The 16254-nt window shown below is 31.1% G+C and overlaps 1 protein-coding gene across 1 annotated transcript; it reads right to left on the minus strand.

Moving 5' to 3' along the window:
* Positions 1-1311: 1311 nt before the first annotated feature.
* LOC111712880 (uncharacterized) lies at positions 1312-10258 on the minus strand. Its single transcript, XM_023487631.1, has 7 exons — positions 10129-10258; positions 9217-9308; positions 8632-8715; positions 4437-4465; positions 3106-3156; positions 2369-2765; positions 1312-1423 (listed from the first exon to the last, which is right to left on the minus strand). Exons 2-7 carry the CDS (start codon positions 9264-9266, stop codon positions 1390-1392), a joined length of 645 nt encoding a protein of 214 aa, XP_023343399.1. The 5' UTR covers positions 9267-9308; positions 10129-10258; the 3' UTR covers positions 1312-1389.
* Positions 10259-16254: the final 5996 nt, after the last annotated feature.

Consider the following 16254-nt stretch of genomic DNA (forward strand, 5'->3'; position numbering starts at 1 on the left):
AACTTAGATGACATTGCTATCAGTGACAATTACAGGGCAATTGCCATTGGCAGCTTGATTCTAAAATGGTTTGACTGGTTGATATTAATTCTAAACTCTGATAAGCTGACCACAGATGAACTTCAGTTTGGGTTTCAGAAGCTAGCCAGTACTACAATGTGCAGCTGGGGGGTCAACTCTGTAGTGGATTATTATAACAGAGCTGGTAGAGCAGTTTATGCTTGTGCAATGGATCTGAGTAAGGCATTTGATCTTGTGTCATGGGAAGTGCTCTTCACAGAGTTATTGGAGAGGGGTGTTTCACCTCTAGCATTAAGGTGTTNCCCCCCCTCCTTACTAACCATTAGGAAACTATACTCTTTAGTTAAGTGAAACCACTTAAAGTTATACATTTACTCGAGTATGTGAAGAACATGAAATATACAACATGTTTTACAACATAATACAAAACAAATATTTTGATGCACATTTTAGGATAACGACATGACACAAAACATTTTTCCTAGAAAATTCTGAATCCTCAGAATATTTAGAATCCCTAAAACACCTAGAATCCTAGAGTATTTAGAATCCTTAAAATATTTAGAATCCCGAGAATATTTAGAATTCCTAAAATATTTAGAATCTCTAGAATATTTAGAATTCCTTAAATATTTAGAATCCCTAAAATATTCAGAATCCCTAGAATATTTTAGATACCTAGAAAATATAGAATCCCAAGTATATTTAGAATCCCTAGCATATTCAGAATCCCCAGAATATTTAGAATTCCTAGAATATTCAGAATCCCCAGAATATTTTAGATACCTAGAATATTTAGAATCCCTAGAATATTTAGAATTCCTAGAATATTTAGAATCCCTAGAATATTTAGAATCCCTAAAATATTTAGAATCCTAAAATATTTAGAATCCCTGGAATATTTTAAATATCTAGAATATATAGAATCCCAAGCATATTTAGAATCCCTAGAATATTTAGAATCCTTAGAATATTTAGAATCCTTAGAATATTTAGAATCCCTAGAATATTTAGAATCCCTAAAATATTTAGAATTCCATTCCTAGAATATTTAGAATTCCATTCCTAGAATATAGTCAAGTTTCAAAATAAATATAATTCCTAGAATAACAATAACGTCTAGCCGAAGAACACTAAAACCACAGGGTGTCTGTCATATTATACTTGCAATTAATGTTAGAGTTTATCAACACCATTGTATAAACTAACGCTGCAAGCAAAAAAAAATTTCGCAAAAAAAAGTAAAATTTTGCAGAAAAATACATGATAGTTATTACAATTTTATCAATATCATTTGTTTTACATTTATTTTTTTGATTTATAAATTTTAACTTTTATGTTCTGGATTTGGTCCTCGGCAACAAATCCTCAAAGAATCCATTTCTTTGCAAACTTGTTCTTCCTAAGAATAATTCATGGTAAATCAAAAATGTTAAATCAAAAAATTTTTCAGAAAATGGCTTTTGCACTGCAGCAGTTTTAATAGTTTTTAACCATGTGCCAAAGTGAACATAATAGTTTATAATTTCGATGGAGCTAACTTTAGTTTTATTCCGTGGAGCCGGTTTTAGTCTTAATTCCGTGGAACTGTTTTTAATAGTCTTAATTTCCGTGGAACTGTTTTTAATATTCTTAATTCCGTTGAGCTGGTTTTAATTTTAATCCGTAGAGATTGTTTAAGTCTTAATCCGTGGATCTGGTTCAATTTCAAGATGGCAATTCCCCATTTACAACAGTACCTTGAAACCTTAATCTAAAATGTGAAAGAAGTATTATGGGCGGAAAAGTGATTATTTTTGTGAATTTCTCCATTGCTTCTGATCAGCAAACGCAAATTAAAAAAGTATTTTTTCACCCAAAATGAGAGAAGGGAAATAATATGTTAAGGGTAAAACTAGATCCAACGAAGTGTTTAACTCTTCTTTCATCATTTACTGTTTGATAATCTGTCCGATTTCAAAGAAAAAATATGTCTACCATATTTGTAATTGTATAATGAAATGCAAAGACCTTTTTCCTCTGTTCAAAAAGAATTTTTCATGTTTAAGGAAACAATGAAAACTTAAAAAAAAAAATTTTAAGAAAGCCATGTCCTTTTTAACAAGTTTTTACAACGGATTTAAGTTTTTGCCACAAACTCTGATTTTCCAATCCCGATAATCTTTGCAACCAAATGTGATAGACATGAGAGAATTCAAACTATTATTTCTGTTAGATCAAAAAATCTAAGTTTGAAATATCAAAGGTTTTGCACCTTCGTGTTACGAAGAGAAAGGGATTGGAAAATTTAAGCTGGTGGTAAAGAGTCAATTTCTTTGTAAATTACTAAAATGTTGAGAGGGCATACCGTGATTCTCGAAGTTTTTCTAAGGCTCCAAAAATGGTTGGATCGATTCTTTGTTGTTCATTGTTTGGAGCTTCCTGTGTAGAATACTCACCATTTGGTGCTCCATAATTTGTGTTTAGAACATCCTGTTCAATATCTGCGGGAGCTCCATATTTCGTATTAGAAGCGACTTGATATTCTTTTGGAGCTTCATAAATTGTTTTGAAAGCACCAAGATCTTCATTTGGAGCTCCATAATTTGAATTGGGAGAACCCAGATCTTTATTTGAAGCTCCGAAATTTATATTGGGTGCACCCTGATCTTTATTTGGAGCTCCATAATATGTATTGGGAACACCCTGATCTTTATTTGGAGCGCCATTTTTATCAGACTGATCGGTTTGAACTGCAATCACTCCTAATTCTTTCTCTTTTTGAATTTCTAGTTTTAGAAATAACATACACTTTTATGGATTGGAGATAGGTCGTTAAACTACCTGGCACTGGTTCAAATTTTGAATCACCGATTCAAAGTTAAAGATTCATGAGGATTTGAATCGGTAATTCAGGATTAGAACTGGTGGATAGGTAGCTTAGCTTTGTAATTATTCAAATTCGATCCCAAGTTGCAATCAAAAGTTTTTAAATACACAGTAGCATTGATAGATTCTAGTAACAGTATGTAACGTAACATTTTTGTTATTTAATTTCTTTCTTGAATAAGGGTTCAAAACTATATTTAGATTTATCAAAAAGTCCTGAATTAGTCTCTTCGTTGTTTTCAAATTGAGCTCTCTCTACTGCCAAGTCTGGAGCAGTCAAACCAGTTTAAATTTATTTTTCTAATTAAATGATTTTTACATGCTTCCAATGATGCTTAAATTTGAATATTTTTTCATTTAATAAATAAGAAAATTCTAGATGACAGAACATTCTTCGATACGAGCAATTAGAACGGGAAAACTATGCAGTAGGTAGACGACATTTTAACCATATATATTTATATGTTCATATTCTAATCTTTAAAGAAAAATCTAACACGCATATGAGGATGGTTAGACTTATGCAAAACTCCCATATTATTTAAAAAAACAGACCACATTTAGGAATTTTGTTAATTATTGTTATTAAAAAGGAATGCTGCGCAAAAAGACGATCTTTAGTTTACATTTTCTTTTTCTCCCCTTTTGTATCTACATTTTCTGAATTGCATGAACTGAATTGATATTTTAAAAATAATTTTGACAAGTTCTGAAACTAAAATAAAAGTGATGTAAGAAGACGTGTTCTGTATAAGTTCTCAAGTATAAAGTACTTTCTTTTCCTTTTTGCGGTGATGGATAAAACTACACTGTTGATAGTGTCAGAAGATGATTTATCCATAGAAATCTTTTATCAGGGATTCTCGGGGGGCCATCAAATATATTATACAATATATTATATAAATATATTTACTTAAAAGTATTTGTGATGGAAACATGTATTCAATACTACTTCAGCCGGGACTGTAAGGGTACATTTAAGTCATAGATTAATAAAACGAAGAGGTAAAGCTCAGCTCAGATGTACACAACCGACCTCCCTATTAATTAATTAATATAGCGGTCGGTTGTATACATCACGATATGTTTACGTATCTAACACTGTACACTTGTATATAGAGTGATCGTACTTTTAGAGGGTGGTTTTATGTAGATATTTGAATATTAGTATTGACAATTAAATAAACACTTAATATGTTTATACAGTACAAAGAGAAGATGCTCACAGATAAAGCCACAATTAAAAGTTGAAATAGAAGATGGGCGTGAAACGCCGTAAGAGCCTAGTATGTTAACAATAGCCACTAAACGGCTGGACCAAAATGGCTTAACCATTTTTTAGGGAACTCAGGTGTATCCTGATGTTTTAATGTTTTTAAAATTCCACAGGCAGCGCCGGACACTTCAGCTTTTAGTTTATATGAAGAATAGATGACGATGATAATTTATATTCTAATTTATGGTTCCCACTGCATATATATATATATCTTAATACTGCAAACTTGAAAGGAGAATTATTAAAAAAATATTTTTTAAACTAAATTTTCCTTCGTTTAGCGTGTACAAACTTTCAGCTCTGAACCCACGGACTATTATGTATATTATATATATTTATAAAATATATCTGCTATTTTAAAATAAAAAATCCTTCTATCTTTAAAAACCTTTGTAATTTGTATTTGTAAACAATTGAACCCTCCCCGCGCAAATTTTAAATAAGTTTTAAATCTTTGCAACCTTACGTCGCAGATTTTTGATATTTTAAACTATGAATTCAAGAAAAACAACAAGTATTTTGATTGAAATATCAAAGTTGTAAATCGAAGGTGGCAAAGATATAGGGATTATTAATTTAAAGTTTCCGGCGAGCGTTAAATGGAATATAAACGTTATCTTAAGTGTCCCTTATTTTTGGACAGCCATATATCGATTTACGATTGTGATTGATCAAAACAGAATACTTCCATAAAGGGATAATCGCCGGGTACCTTTGTTAATCAGACATTTAAAGCTTCAATTAATGGTAGCTTGAAATTCCGTTGAAATCTCTCTTTTTTCCTTTTAGATTGTACAATGTACAATATTTTCCTTTCAGATTGTACAATGTACAATATTTTCCTTTCAGATTGTACAATGTACAATATTTTCCTTTCAGATTGTACAATGTACAATATTTTCCTGAGAAGAATTATCAGGTTAAAAGAAACATCCATGAATATCACAGCATAGTCATAGATGGATCATTGACGCGGACCGCCCTGCTTATACTAGCATAGATCAGGTAGTCATAGATGGATCATTGACGCGGACCGCCCTGCCTATACTAGCACAGATCAGTTAGTCATAGATGGATCATTGACTGCTTATACATTTTCATTTTTTAAGCCCATTTAACCTTTTTTACACGATCGTTGCGGCACGTCAGGATGCGTCAACCCTGCATCTATATCTACCTGATAGAGATGTCAACGTTTTGTTTTTTCTAGATTTTAGCTTTCGTTACGATAGTGTTTATCAAAAGTATTAACGTTTGAAACGTTACGTTGCACATTTTGAAATTTTTTGGTATATAGTAACGTTACGTAATGAATTTTCTGCACTTGAATACCTTATACAACGTTAAGCTTTAGTAAATGTTATTGAAAAAACAGTAAGCTCCGTTACGCTTTTGCATTTGATGTTTTAAAAAAACTTTCCCAACGTTGCGTTAAAGCTTATGTAATATAACCACAATTTTTTAACGTTCCACTTTCATGCAAGGTAAATATTTTCAGAGACCTTGCGTTACACTTTCACTTGGTTTAAAATCTAAAAGATGACAAACGTTTTGCTTTAATAAAACGTCATTGGGGCATAGTTCTGTACGTTACAATGCATTTCAGCGAAAAGAATATTTTTTGTTAACGTTACGTTTTATCTTAAATTTTCCAATATAAACTCTTTTAATTACGTTTATAAACTTTACTAAAATGCACTTTTTCTTACGTTACGATTTATCGAAACGTTATTGTGAAAACTTTTTTGTTACACTTTTTTACAACTGACAATCAAAACTGTTTATTCGTTTCGTTTCTAAGAAAGATTTGAAAAAATGTTCTATACGTTGCGTTGTATTAAAATGTTCAAGCCTTAATGTTTCTAACGTTACAATATTGTTTCTAAATGAAAGCATTGAAAGATTTTTTCCGTGATAATTACATTTTTTTACTCACCCTGTATGTTGCTGTTGTATTGTTAACCTTTTTTTTGAGAATATGTAGAAGAATATGCATTATGCAATATAAAGATGTTATAATATTATTATGTTTAACGATTTTTAAAATTTGTAAATGAAAGTTTTTAGCATTAGACTTTCAACTCAAAGTGTGTCTTTAAGGGACTAGAGACGTAATTTCAAGTGACCTTCCATTTATGGAGTGGCATGTCCATTGTCCAGTAGAGGTGATCAATATTGGAATAGAGCCAACCGCCCACCGGAAGTCGCTGCGTTTTCACCGTAAGGCCACAAAAAAATTTATTTTTTATTTTCATGTTATACATCATTTTCTTGGAAATTCAATGCTAAATTCAAATCGGAAAAGCGTTTAAAAAAATTGAAAATTGAGAGAGTCAGAGCTAAAAAAAACTCATCAAAAACATAAAAAAGTTTAAAACTGGAATTTAGTACCATTATTTGGCCATAACTTCTTTAGATTTTAATATATTTAAAAATGGTTTTCGAATCTGAATACAGCATGAGATATCCAAGAAAATGATGTATCATATTTATTTTTTACAAGATACAAGATAGGAAAACACTCCTAATTTTCAAATCATCAATTTCAGATAAAGGTATACACGTTATCATTGGGAATCGAGCATGGCCCTTTTTAAATGGAGGATCACTTGAAATTATCATCGTGTATTTGACGAGTTTAAAACTAGGCATGTTTTTAGGCACTTCATAAAATGAGTTAAAATTCGGCAAGGCAAACCACTTTTGCATTTTTAACAGTAGTTCTAAATTATTTTAGATTAGTTTAGGGTTAATTCTTTCTTTTTTTACGCAATGCAGACTGACCCTTTTCTTCTATCTAACAGAATTCATAGTTTAAAATATGTAAGGTCTACAACATTGGGTAGCAAGGATATAGGGATTAGACATAAAAGTTTGTGAACAACATGCAATTCCTTTAGACATTCTTATCTAACAGAAGTCATAGCTTGAAATATAAAAAGGCTATAACACCAGCTTGCAAAGATTATAATTTGTGGCGAATTTTTAGTTCTTTTTGTGTTTTTTTTTTTTTATGTTACTTACAAAGTGAGTAAAAAAGCGGCATTTGCTTTAGTTTTCAAACCACAATGAAAATGTTTTCAGAGTTCATGTTTGGGGTTAAAAAAATATTAAATATAGTAAGACAAGTGCTAAATTTGTTTTTAACACAAACAACAAATTATTTAACATTTTTTCTTTTTAAAAAAATCGATTAAAAATCAGTTTTTTTTCTATTCTAAAATTTTATAAAAATCTATTGATGAATAAAACATAACACGCATTTTCCATTTAATGAAATATTGTTGCATTTTAGTAAGTATCTACATTTCTAAATTTTTCAACCTAAAACATGAACCATGCCAACTGAAGTTAAGATTTCAAGTGGTCAAATAATCATGAAACCCAGCAATTGTGTTTGTTCACAGACCCGTTCCACTTAATAAATTTGATTTTTTTTGCAATTAGTAAATCATTTGCTTTATAACAGAAAATGCATATGTAAAATTTCTTAATGTCGTATTCCTTTTCCAGAGTTTTAGTGGGTTTCATCAAACAATGGCAAATCAAAAACTAAGGAACTAAGTTTTTTTCAAATTTACTAATCCCTATATCTTTCCAACCCGATGGTTTAAACCTTGTATATTTCAATATTAATGGTCTAAGAAATCGGGTTGCAAGGATATATTAAATGAAAATTAGAGTTTTTGGCATAAACTCATTTTCTTTAAACTTGAAATGAAAAACCATAAGCTCTTTGCGCTTTTGAAATTAAAACTCAGCCCTCATAGTCTAACGTTTTATGAACAACATTTTCATCAGACATATATCTAACGTTAGACTAATCAATTTAGTATTCAGAGAAAAGTTATGAAACGTTTTGATTTACAGAATTACATTTTTTAAAATCTTATACGTTACATTACTGAAATTTTACTTTGTAAAAAAACTTTCGTTTCCTGATTATTAAAATAATAACCCATTTATGCGACGTTGAATTTTTCATTTTGCTATAAGGGAAAACGTTTCAAAACGTTTTCATAAACAGTAATGCATTTTTCAGTTATACAGCGTTACACTTTTTATAAGTTGAACTTTGAAATAGAAATCCTTTCGTTACGATATTCAATTAAATCTCAATTCATTTTTTAAACGTTAGACTTTCAAGCTCCCTTTGGAAACAAAACATTTCTTAACGTTATGGTAAAAAAAGTTGTAGATATTAGAAAAATAATGTTACATTTCCACAAAACGCTAACGTTGGGGGTATGTTCCTCTAACGTTAACGTTTAACGTTAACGTTAGGTATGAGCTCCTATAACGTTAACGTTTAACGTTCACGTTATATAGAATATATCCAAACGTTACACATTATTGTAACGTAACGTACAAAAACGTACATTTTACGTTACGTTACACTATCGTTGACATCTCTAAAGTCTGTGGATTGAAAGAAATATTCATGAATAAACATATAGAGTCCGTGCCTTGAGCAATCTACATTGAACCACCAATTACAGATGAATCTCTGCTGATCGAATACTGTACCGTTGGGACAAATGAAGCTGTATCTAGATAATTAACTTGAGTACAACAAAAACAAAAGAAAGAAGTTATTCAACATTAGACTGCAGTGTATAATATATATGTATATACAATATATTAAAACATTAGAGAATTTTTTTACAAAATAAACCCGGAAAAATGTTAAAGCAACAAAAAAAGACATGACACATATTTTGTATGTTGAAAAAAATGCCTTAATTTTTTTAACAATTTTTAAGGAACTTTAGGCATAATTTTAGTAACCCTCCATTTAAAACAGAGTGGCATGTCCAAGTTACAACGGTATCCTTTCTGAAAAGTGAAAACCAAAGAGGAAGCTATTGTTAACTTTCTTCACTGCCTCTTCAGCATAAATTCTTGTCTTATTCATACAGCATTACAATAGTAAAAGTTTTCAGTGAGAAAATGAGGATGATTTATTAATCCTTAATAAGGATACCGTTATAAATCGGACATGTCACTCTGTAAATGAAGGATCACTACCTCATCGAATAAGTTTATTATACTTGTATAAGGAGTTTGGCAGTTCTGAAACTCTAGCGCATACATGGAACATCTGACAGCCAGCAGCTGGGTCAGCGTAGTACCCTCCTTCTACCTGTAATTATTTCATTAAAATGAATTGTTCACTTATTTGAAAATACTTAGTTACACTTTAAGAAATGTAAAATTTTAATCTAACACAATTAGTTTGAGCACCAAAGAAAAATTCAAATCAATAGCACGATTCTTCAAATGTTGATGAATGATAAATTTCTTTTAAAAAAATTTGACGAATTATTCTATCTTAGCTGAATTTGGCTCCGGTGCTCCAGCCAAATTTATGATATGAAAATATGAGATGAAATAAGAAACTTAGTAGAACCAATTGTTTAATGGTTTCCTGTGTCAATAAGGGCCAGATAAACTGTGATATTCTTAATAAAACGAAATTATTAACAAGAAAGATACTCTATAGTTATTATCTCAAATATAGCATTAAAAATGTTTAGCTGTAAATCATGAAAAATTTTCAGCCAGGAAAAAAGTTTTTTTTTAGCTTTGAACTTTACGCTTATAGATTTTGTTATTTCGTGAACCCTTCCTTAAATGACCAAATCTAAGATTGTGTAAATGAATCACGAAAAAGGTATTTCCTGTGTGAAAATGTCCATCATGATTTAAAGCCTAAATTCGTATATGTTTTGAACCCTTAAATTCAGATTGCTTCGCGGCACAATGATTTTTAAAAAATAATATCATTTACATTTTGAACAAGGTATACTATTCATAATAAAATTTTTTAAAATCATTTTCAAATTGAATCGGAGAGATTTGATATAAATTTGAAAATGTAAACCTGTAAAATTTAAAATTTTTTTTAAGAACCAAAAGTATTGGCGAAACAAGTCCTATTTTTAATCAAATTAAAAAATTACCTGATTTTGACAGGAAAACCCAGTTTTGAAAACAGATCCATAAATCGGATAATCCAGTCCTGGATTCCCGGGTAGGACGTCTTCTAGCTTTAGATTTATTTCTTTTCTTATTGCTCCCCCCTCTCCTTCTTCTACTTCTCCTTCTCCTCCATATCAATGTGTAATGTTATCTATGTTATCCATGCTAGTAATATATCTTAATTATCTGTATGTTGACCCTGCCGGGCTAGCCCGGTCAGTTTCGTTCACCTGTATATATAATAAATTAGTTCAATACGATTTGTCGCTTAACACGGACGTATACATAGCCTTGAGTTTTGGCTAAGGATAGAGAGCCTTGAATTTTGGCTAGAGATAGGGTCAGTTAGATTCTAATTAGACTTTGAGTAGAGTGATCGTTAAAGTATCTCGGATCTAGATTGCTTACAGATAGATAGAAAGATAGATGGATAGATAGAAAGATAGATGGATAGATAGAAAGACAGGTAAATAGATAGATAAACAGATAGATAAATATATAGATAGATAGAAAGATAGAAAGATACGGTTCATCTCTAATTGGATAATGAGATAGATAGAAAGATAGATGATACTGCCATGCAATTTTTATTGGTTCAGACACCAAACACAGGACTGAACCCTGATTGGATCAGGCGCTTATGGAATCGCATACAATTGTGAGCTCGATTTTCAGAATTAAACAAGGAATTTATATCTAGAAATATATAATTTATATGTAAAGAAAAATATAGTTTATATCTAGAAATATATAATTTATAACTAGAAATATATAATTTATATCTAGAAATATTTTTTATAACTAGAAATCATAATTTATATCTAGAAAGTACACACATATTTCATAAAAAAAACCTATAAGACTATCATTTTGGCACGACGTGTTAGTTTTTGAACCTAGATTTTCTCTGTAAGTTGAGCATTTCTGTCTAAAAACTTGTGAGCACTGCAAATTTAGCTAAACAGCATTTCGTTAAAAGTCTGCTAAATAGTTGAAGCATGTTTAGTTTAGTATACTTAGTTCAGTGTAACCAACACATGAGAAATATTGCCAGAAAATAATAAAATTTAATCCCGAAACCACCAAATGTTGGATTTAAAAAGAAAAATTCAAATTTGAAATTTGTGAGAATGATTTATGTCCCATGATGAGGGGATGGGGTCCTACTCCATTTCCTCCTCCTCCACCTCCTCCTCCCCCTCCTTCCACTACTTGTGCACCCCGATTGTAGGATGGTAATTGTTGTCCAAGAACAATATCAAAAATAGTTAAGAACAGAACTCCATAAAATATCATTTTCTTTTCTAAAATTATAAAAATTAATTAATCCATAATTTAAAAAGGGTTGCAATCTTGTAAAAAGATTTAAACAGTTTGAGGAAGGAAATAATGAAATTAATGGGAAAAGATTAAATTTGAAAAGTTTGAAAATGTTAAAAGAAAAGTTATATTACAAACTGTTTTTAAATCCGGGGGCTTCCAACTTTTATCATTTAGTTTTCCTAGAACAAAATCTAAATTTGCATCATACTTTTTGAAAAAGTTTAAATAACCATTTATTTCATCAAGAATGATGAGCGAAAAATAGAAATCAAACGAGAAAGTTCGTAACTAGTTCTAGAACTAGAACTAGACCTAGAACTAGACCTGGAATTAGAACCGGAAATAGAACTAGAAATAGAACTAGAAGAAAAACTAGAACTAAAACTAGAACTAGAACTAGAACTAGAACTAGAACTAGAACTAGAACTAGAACTAGAACTAGAACTAGAACTAGAACTAGAACTAGAACTAGAACTAGAACTAGAACTAGAACTAGAACTAGAACTAGAACTAGAACTAGAACTAGAACTAGAACTAGAACTAGAAATAGAACTAGAACTAGAACTAAAACTAAACTTGAACTAGAACTAGAACTAAAACTAGAACTAGAACTAGAACTAGAACTAAAACTAGAACTAGGCCTAGACCTAGAACTAGACCTAGAACTAAACCTAGAACTGGAACTAGAACTAGAACTAGAACTAGAACTAGAACTAGAACTAGAACTAGAACTAGAACCAAAACTAGAACTAGAACTAGAACTAGAACTAGTACTAGAAATAGACCTGGAACTAGAATTAGAACTAGAACTAGAACTGGAACTAGAACTAGAACTAGAACTAGAACTAGAAATAGATCTAAAACTAGAACTAGAACTAGAACTAGAACTAGAACAAGAACTAGAACTAGAACCGGAACTAGAACTAGAACTAGAACTAGAACTAGAACTAGTACTAGAACTAGAACTAGAACTAGAACATTGAACTAGAACTAGAACTAGAAATAGAAAGAAGTAAAACTAGAACTAGAACTAGAGCTAGAACTAGAACTAGAACTAGAACTAGATCTAGAACTAGAACTAGAACTAGAACTAGAGCTAAAACCTAGAACTAGAGCTAGAATTAGAACTATAACTATAACTAGAACTAGAACTAGAATAAGAACTAAAATTAGAACTATAACTATAACTAGAACTAGAGCTAGAATAAGAACTAAAATTAGAACTAGAACTAGAACTAGAACTAGAACTAGAACTAGAACTAGAACTAGAACTAGAACTAGAACTAGAACTAGAACTAGAACTAGAACTAGAACTAGAACTAGAACTAGAACTAGAACTAGAACTAGAACTAGAACTAGAACTAGATCTAGAACTAGAACCTAGAGCTAGAACTAGAACCATCCATGAGAAAGAAATATATTAGGTAGAACAGCACTGAACTACAAAACGCGACAAGATGAATTGAACTAAAAAAAATTTCTCACAAGATTTCAATTTATATATATATCGACGCTATAGTGTCTGCTAGAGCGTATAAGATGAATTGAAACCTGAAAGTTGATAAAATACTGTGATTAAATTGCTGTAAATAAAAATTGAAAATATCTAAATAAGTTCTGAGTTTACTCCACAGACTATCATTGTCATGTTCCTATTTCTTTGCAACTAGACTCTTAACCCTATCAGGATTGGAGGGGGGGGGGGGGTTGTTTTCACCTCCCCCTGTGGTTTTTTTTAGCTCTAGCTTAAAAATTGCTGACATTAAAACGCTAAGACTAATTACATTTTTAACTTCAAAGTTGTAAACAAATTTTTTTTTTGCATAGGGTGGAGAACAGTTTATACGGCAGGTCGGTGTTTAAAAAACAGAAATGGTTAATAACTTTTTTGTTAAATTAAGCTACAGCCACAGGGCTAAAATTGATATATTTGAAAAGACCTTGATAAATGGATTAACGTGTGTTGATATTTATCAAAAGTAAAATACTTATTTTTAAACATTTTCTGACAAACTTTTGAACTTTTTTAAAAGCCTTCCTTGCAACCAAACCATTAAAGATAGAGGTAAATTTTGTTAATAAGCAGGACTTGAAAAGTTGGACAAAAGATATGTATCTTACTCCCCTACAAATAAATTGATAGTATGAAGAAATTTCAAGTGCCTCTCTGCTGATAGAGTGGAATGTCAAATTCACATCGCTACACTTTGATCAATGAGACATATATTTTTTATTCTCAAAATCTGTTTATTTCCATTTGTTGTGTAACTGCAAAAGCGCATTTATTTTATTAGAACCAATGGAGATATCATTAGAATTAGACAATCTTAATAAGAGACTGTAAAGGAAAAATGAAAGAGGTATAGGCTTAAAGCTAATCACTTTAGCTCTTGATCTCGACACAGTTATATCTGATGTTTTTTTCTCGAGAATTTGATATAAAACAGTGTAAAATTTATACGAAAATTCATATATTTATAATTTTGTATAGAAATAGTAGATTTTCTTCAATTATTAAATGCCACACAGAGACACAAGCGTAGCTAGCTATCCAACAAGCTATCAATTCAGTGCTCTAAATGCCACACAGGGAGGCAAAGCCTAGCTTTCCAACAAGCTATATTTTGATCCCAATTGATGGGGCCGATCCGATCTGGATTTATAAAGACAGGGTTTCAATCCGCTCTAAATGCCACACAAGGACACATCAACAAGCTGTATACATCGATCCCAAATGATGGGGACGATCCGACCTGTGTTATTAAAATTGGATTCCAGGATTACTCTCTCGTAGTAAACAGTACAGAGTTACTCTATAAACTAACTTTAGATAAATATCTTATGTTACAAGTTAACGTGAATTGACGTAATTACAATTCCTACGTCGTTGTCTGCATCACATGACATGTATCACATGACATGTATCACATGACATGTATCACAAGACAATCATATTACGAATTTACCGCACAGTAAAGTTTATAAGATTGGCAAGAATATATATATAACGTAGTTAAGTTATCTCCGCCCATGTTTACAGCGCATCACGTGATTTAATCTAATCATTCAATTGAAACGCAGTTTTAATGAATAATGTCATTATGTACAAGTCTAGAACATATAGTGTTAATAATGTTCAACGTAATGCAGGTTTACAGAATATCATGTTTTCACGATATTTGCTATAAATAGGCAGATAAACAGATAGGGATATAGCAAGACGGATAGATAAATAGACATATAGTCAAATAAACTGACAGACATATAGATATACAGACAGATAGACGGATAAACAGATAGACAAATAGACAGAAAGACAGATAGGCAGATAGACAGATAGACTTATGGACAAAAAGACAGATAGACAAATATACAGATAGATAGATAGACAGATAGACAGATAGACAGATAGACAGAAAGACAGATATACAGAAAGCCAGATAGACAGATAAACAGATAGAAAGATAGACACATGGACAAATAGACAGATAGACAAATATACAGATAGATAGATAGACAGATAGACAGATAGACAGAAAGACATATATACAGATAGACAGATAGACAGATAGACAGATAGACAGATAGACAGATAGACAGATAGACAGATAGACAGATAGAATATACACATATAGCCAGATAGACAGTTACACATATAGACGGGTAGACAGATAGACAGATAGACAGATAGACAGATAGACAGATAGACAGATAGACAGATAGACAGAGAGACAGATAGACAGATAGACAGATAGAAAAATAGACAGATAGACAGATAGACAGATAGACAGATAGACAGAGAGACAGATAGTCAGATAGACAGAAAAACAGATACACATTTAGACAAATAGAAAGATAGACAGATAGACAGATAGAAAGATAGACAGATAGACAGATATACTGATAGACATATACACATATAGCCAGATAGACAGTTACACATATAGACGGGTAGACAGATAGACAGATATACAGATAGACAGATAGACAGATAGACAGATAGACAGATAGACAGATAGACAGATAGACAGATAGACAGATAGACAGATGGACAGATAGACAGATAGATATATGGACAGCTAGATATATTGTATGTGAGAATGTCCCATGTGCACGCTGAGTTTAAATTCCAAAAACTTTAATAGCCGTGGTTAATATTAATTTCACAATTAATTTCAAATCTATTATTTGTGTTAAAGTGTTAAATGTTCAAAAACAATTACTTTTTATTTTTCATCCGAAAAGGGGGATTTTTAAAAATAATTCTAGATATCATCATGACAATTGGAAAATTCTAGATTTTATTCAGTTAACTAACCTTTGTCAACATGATCTGATTTGATTCAATATATTTAGTTGACTGTTATATTTCTATAATGCATTTTTAAATTATATGATTATATTTTCCGAATTTTTGTTAACCCTAAACAGGCTAGGGAGGGGGGCGCCCCCCCCGGTAGTTTTTTTTTGTCCTAGCACTCTCAATTTTGACACTATCATCGTGAAATTTTGTAAAATGTAAATGTAAAATTGCGCAACTTACAATTGATGAAATGTGAATTGACGTAATAATGCGCACAACCGGTGTTCTTTGAATAATTGACTAATTGAAAACTTTTGCGGTCCTAGTTTGGACTGTACCGCCAGTTTACAATAATTAGTAAACGTTTCCGCTTCATTTTATGTTAATGTTTATAGAAAGTCGTATGGAACACAGAAATAAAATTTGACAAAAAGTTTTGTCTCAATTTAATCTGAACAAAGAGAAGGGGTCCCTTTGCAGT

The sequence above is a fragment of the Eurytemora carolleeae genome, unplaced genomic scaffold (assembly GCF_000591075.1).
Source record: "Eurytemora carolleeae unplaced genomic scaffold, Eaff_2.0 scaffold1344, whole genome shotgun sequence".
In the NCBI taxonomy this organism is placed as follows: Eukaryota; Metazoa; Arthropoda; class Copepoda; order Calanoida; family Temoridae; genus Eurytemora; species Eurytemora carolleeae.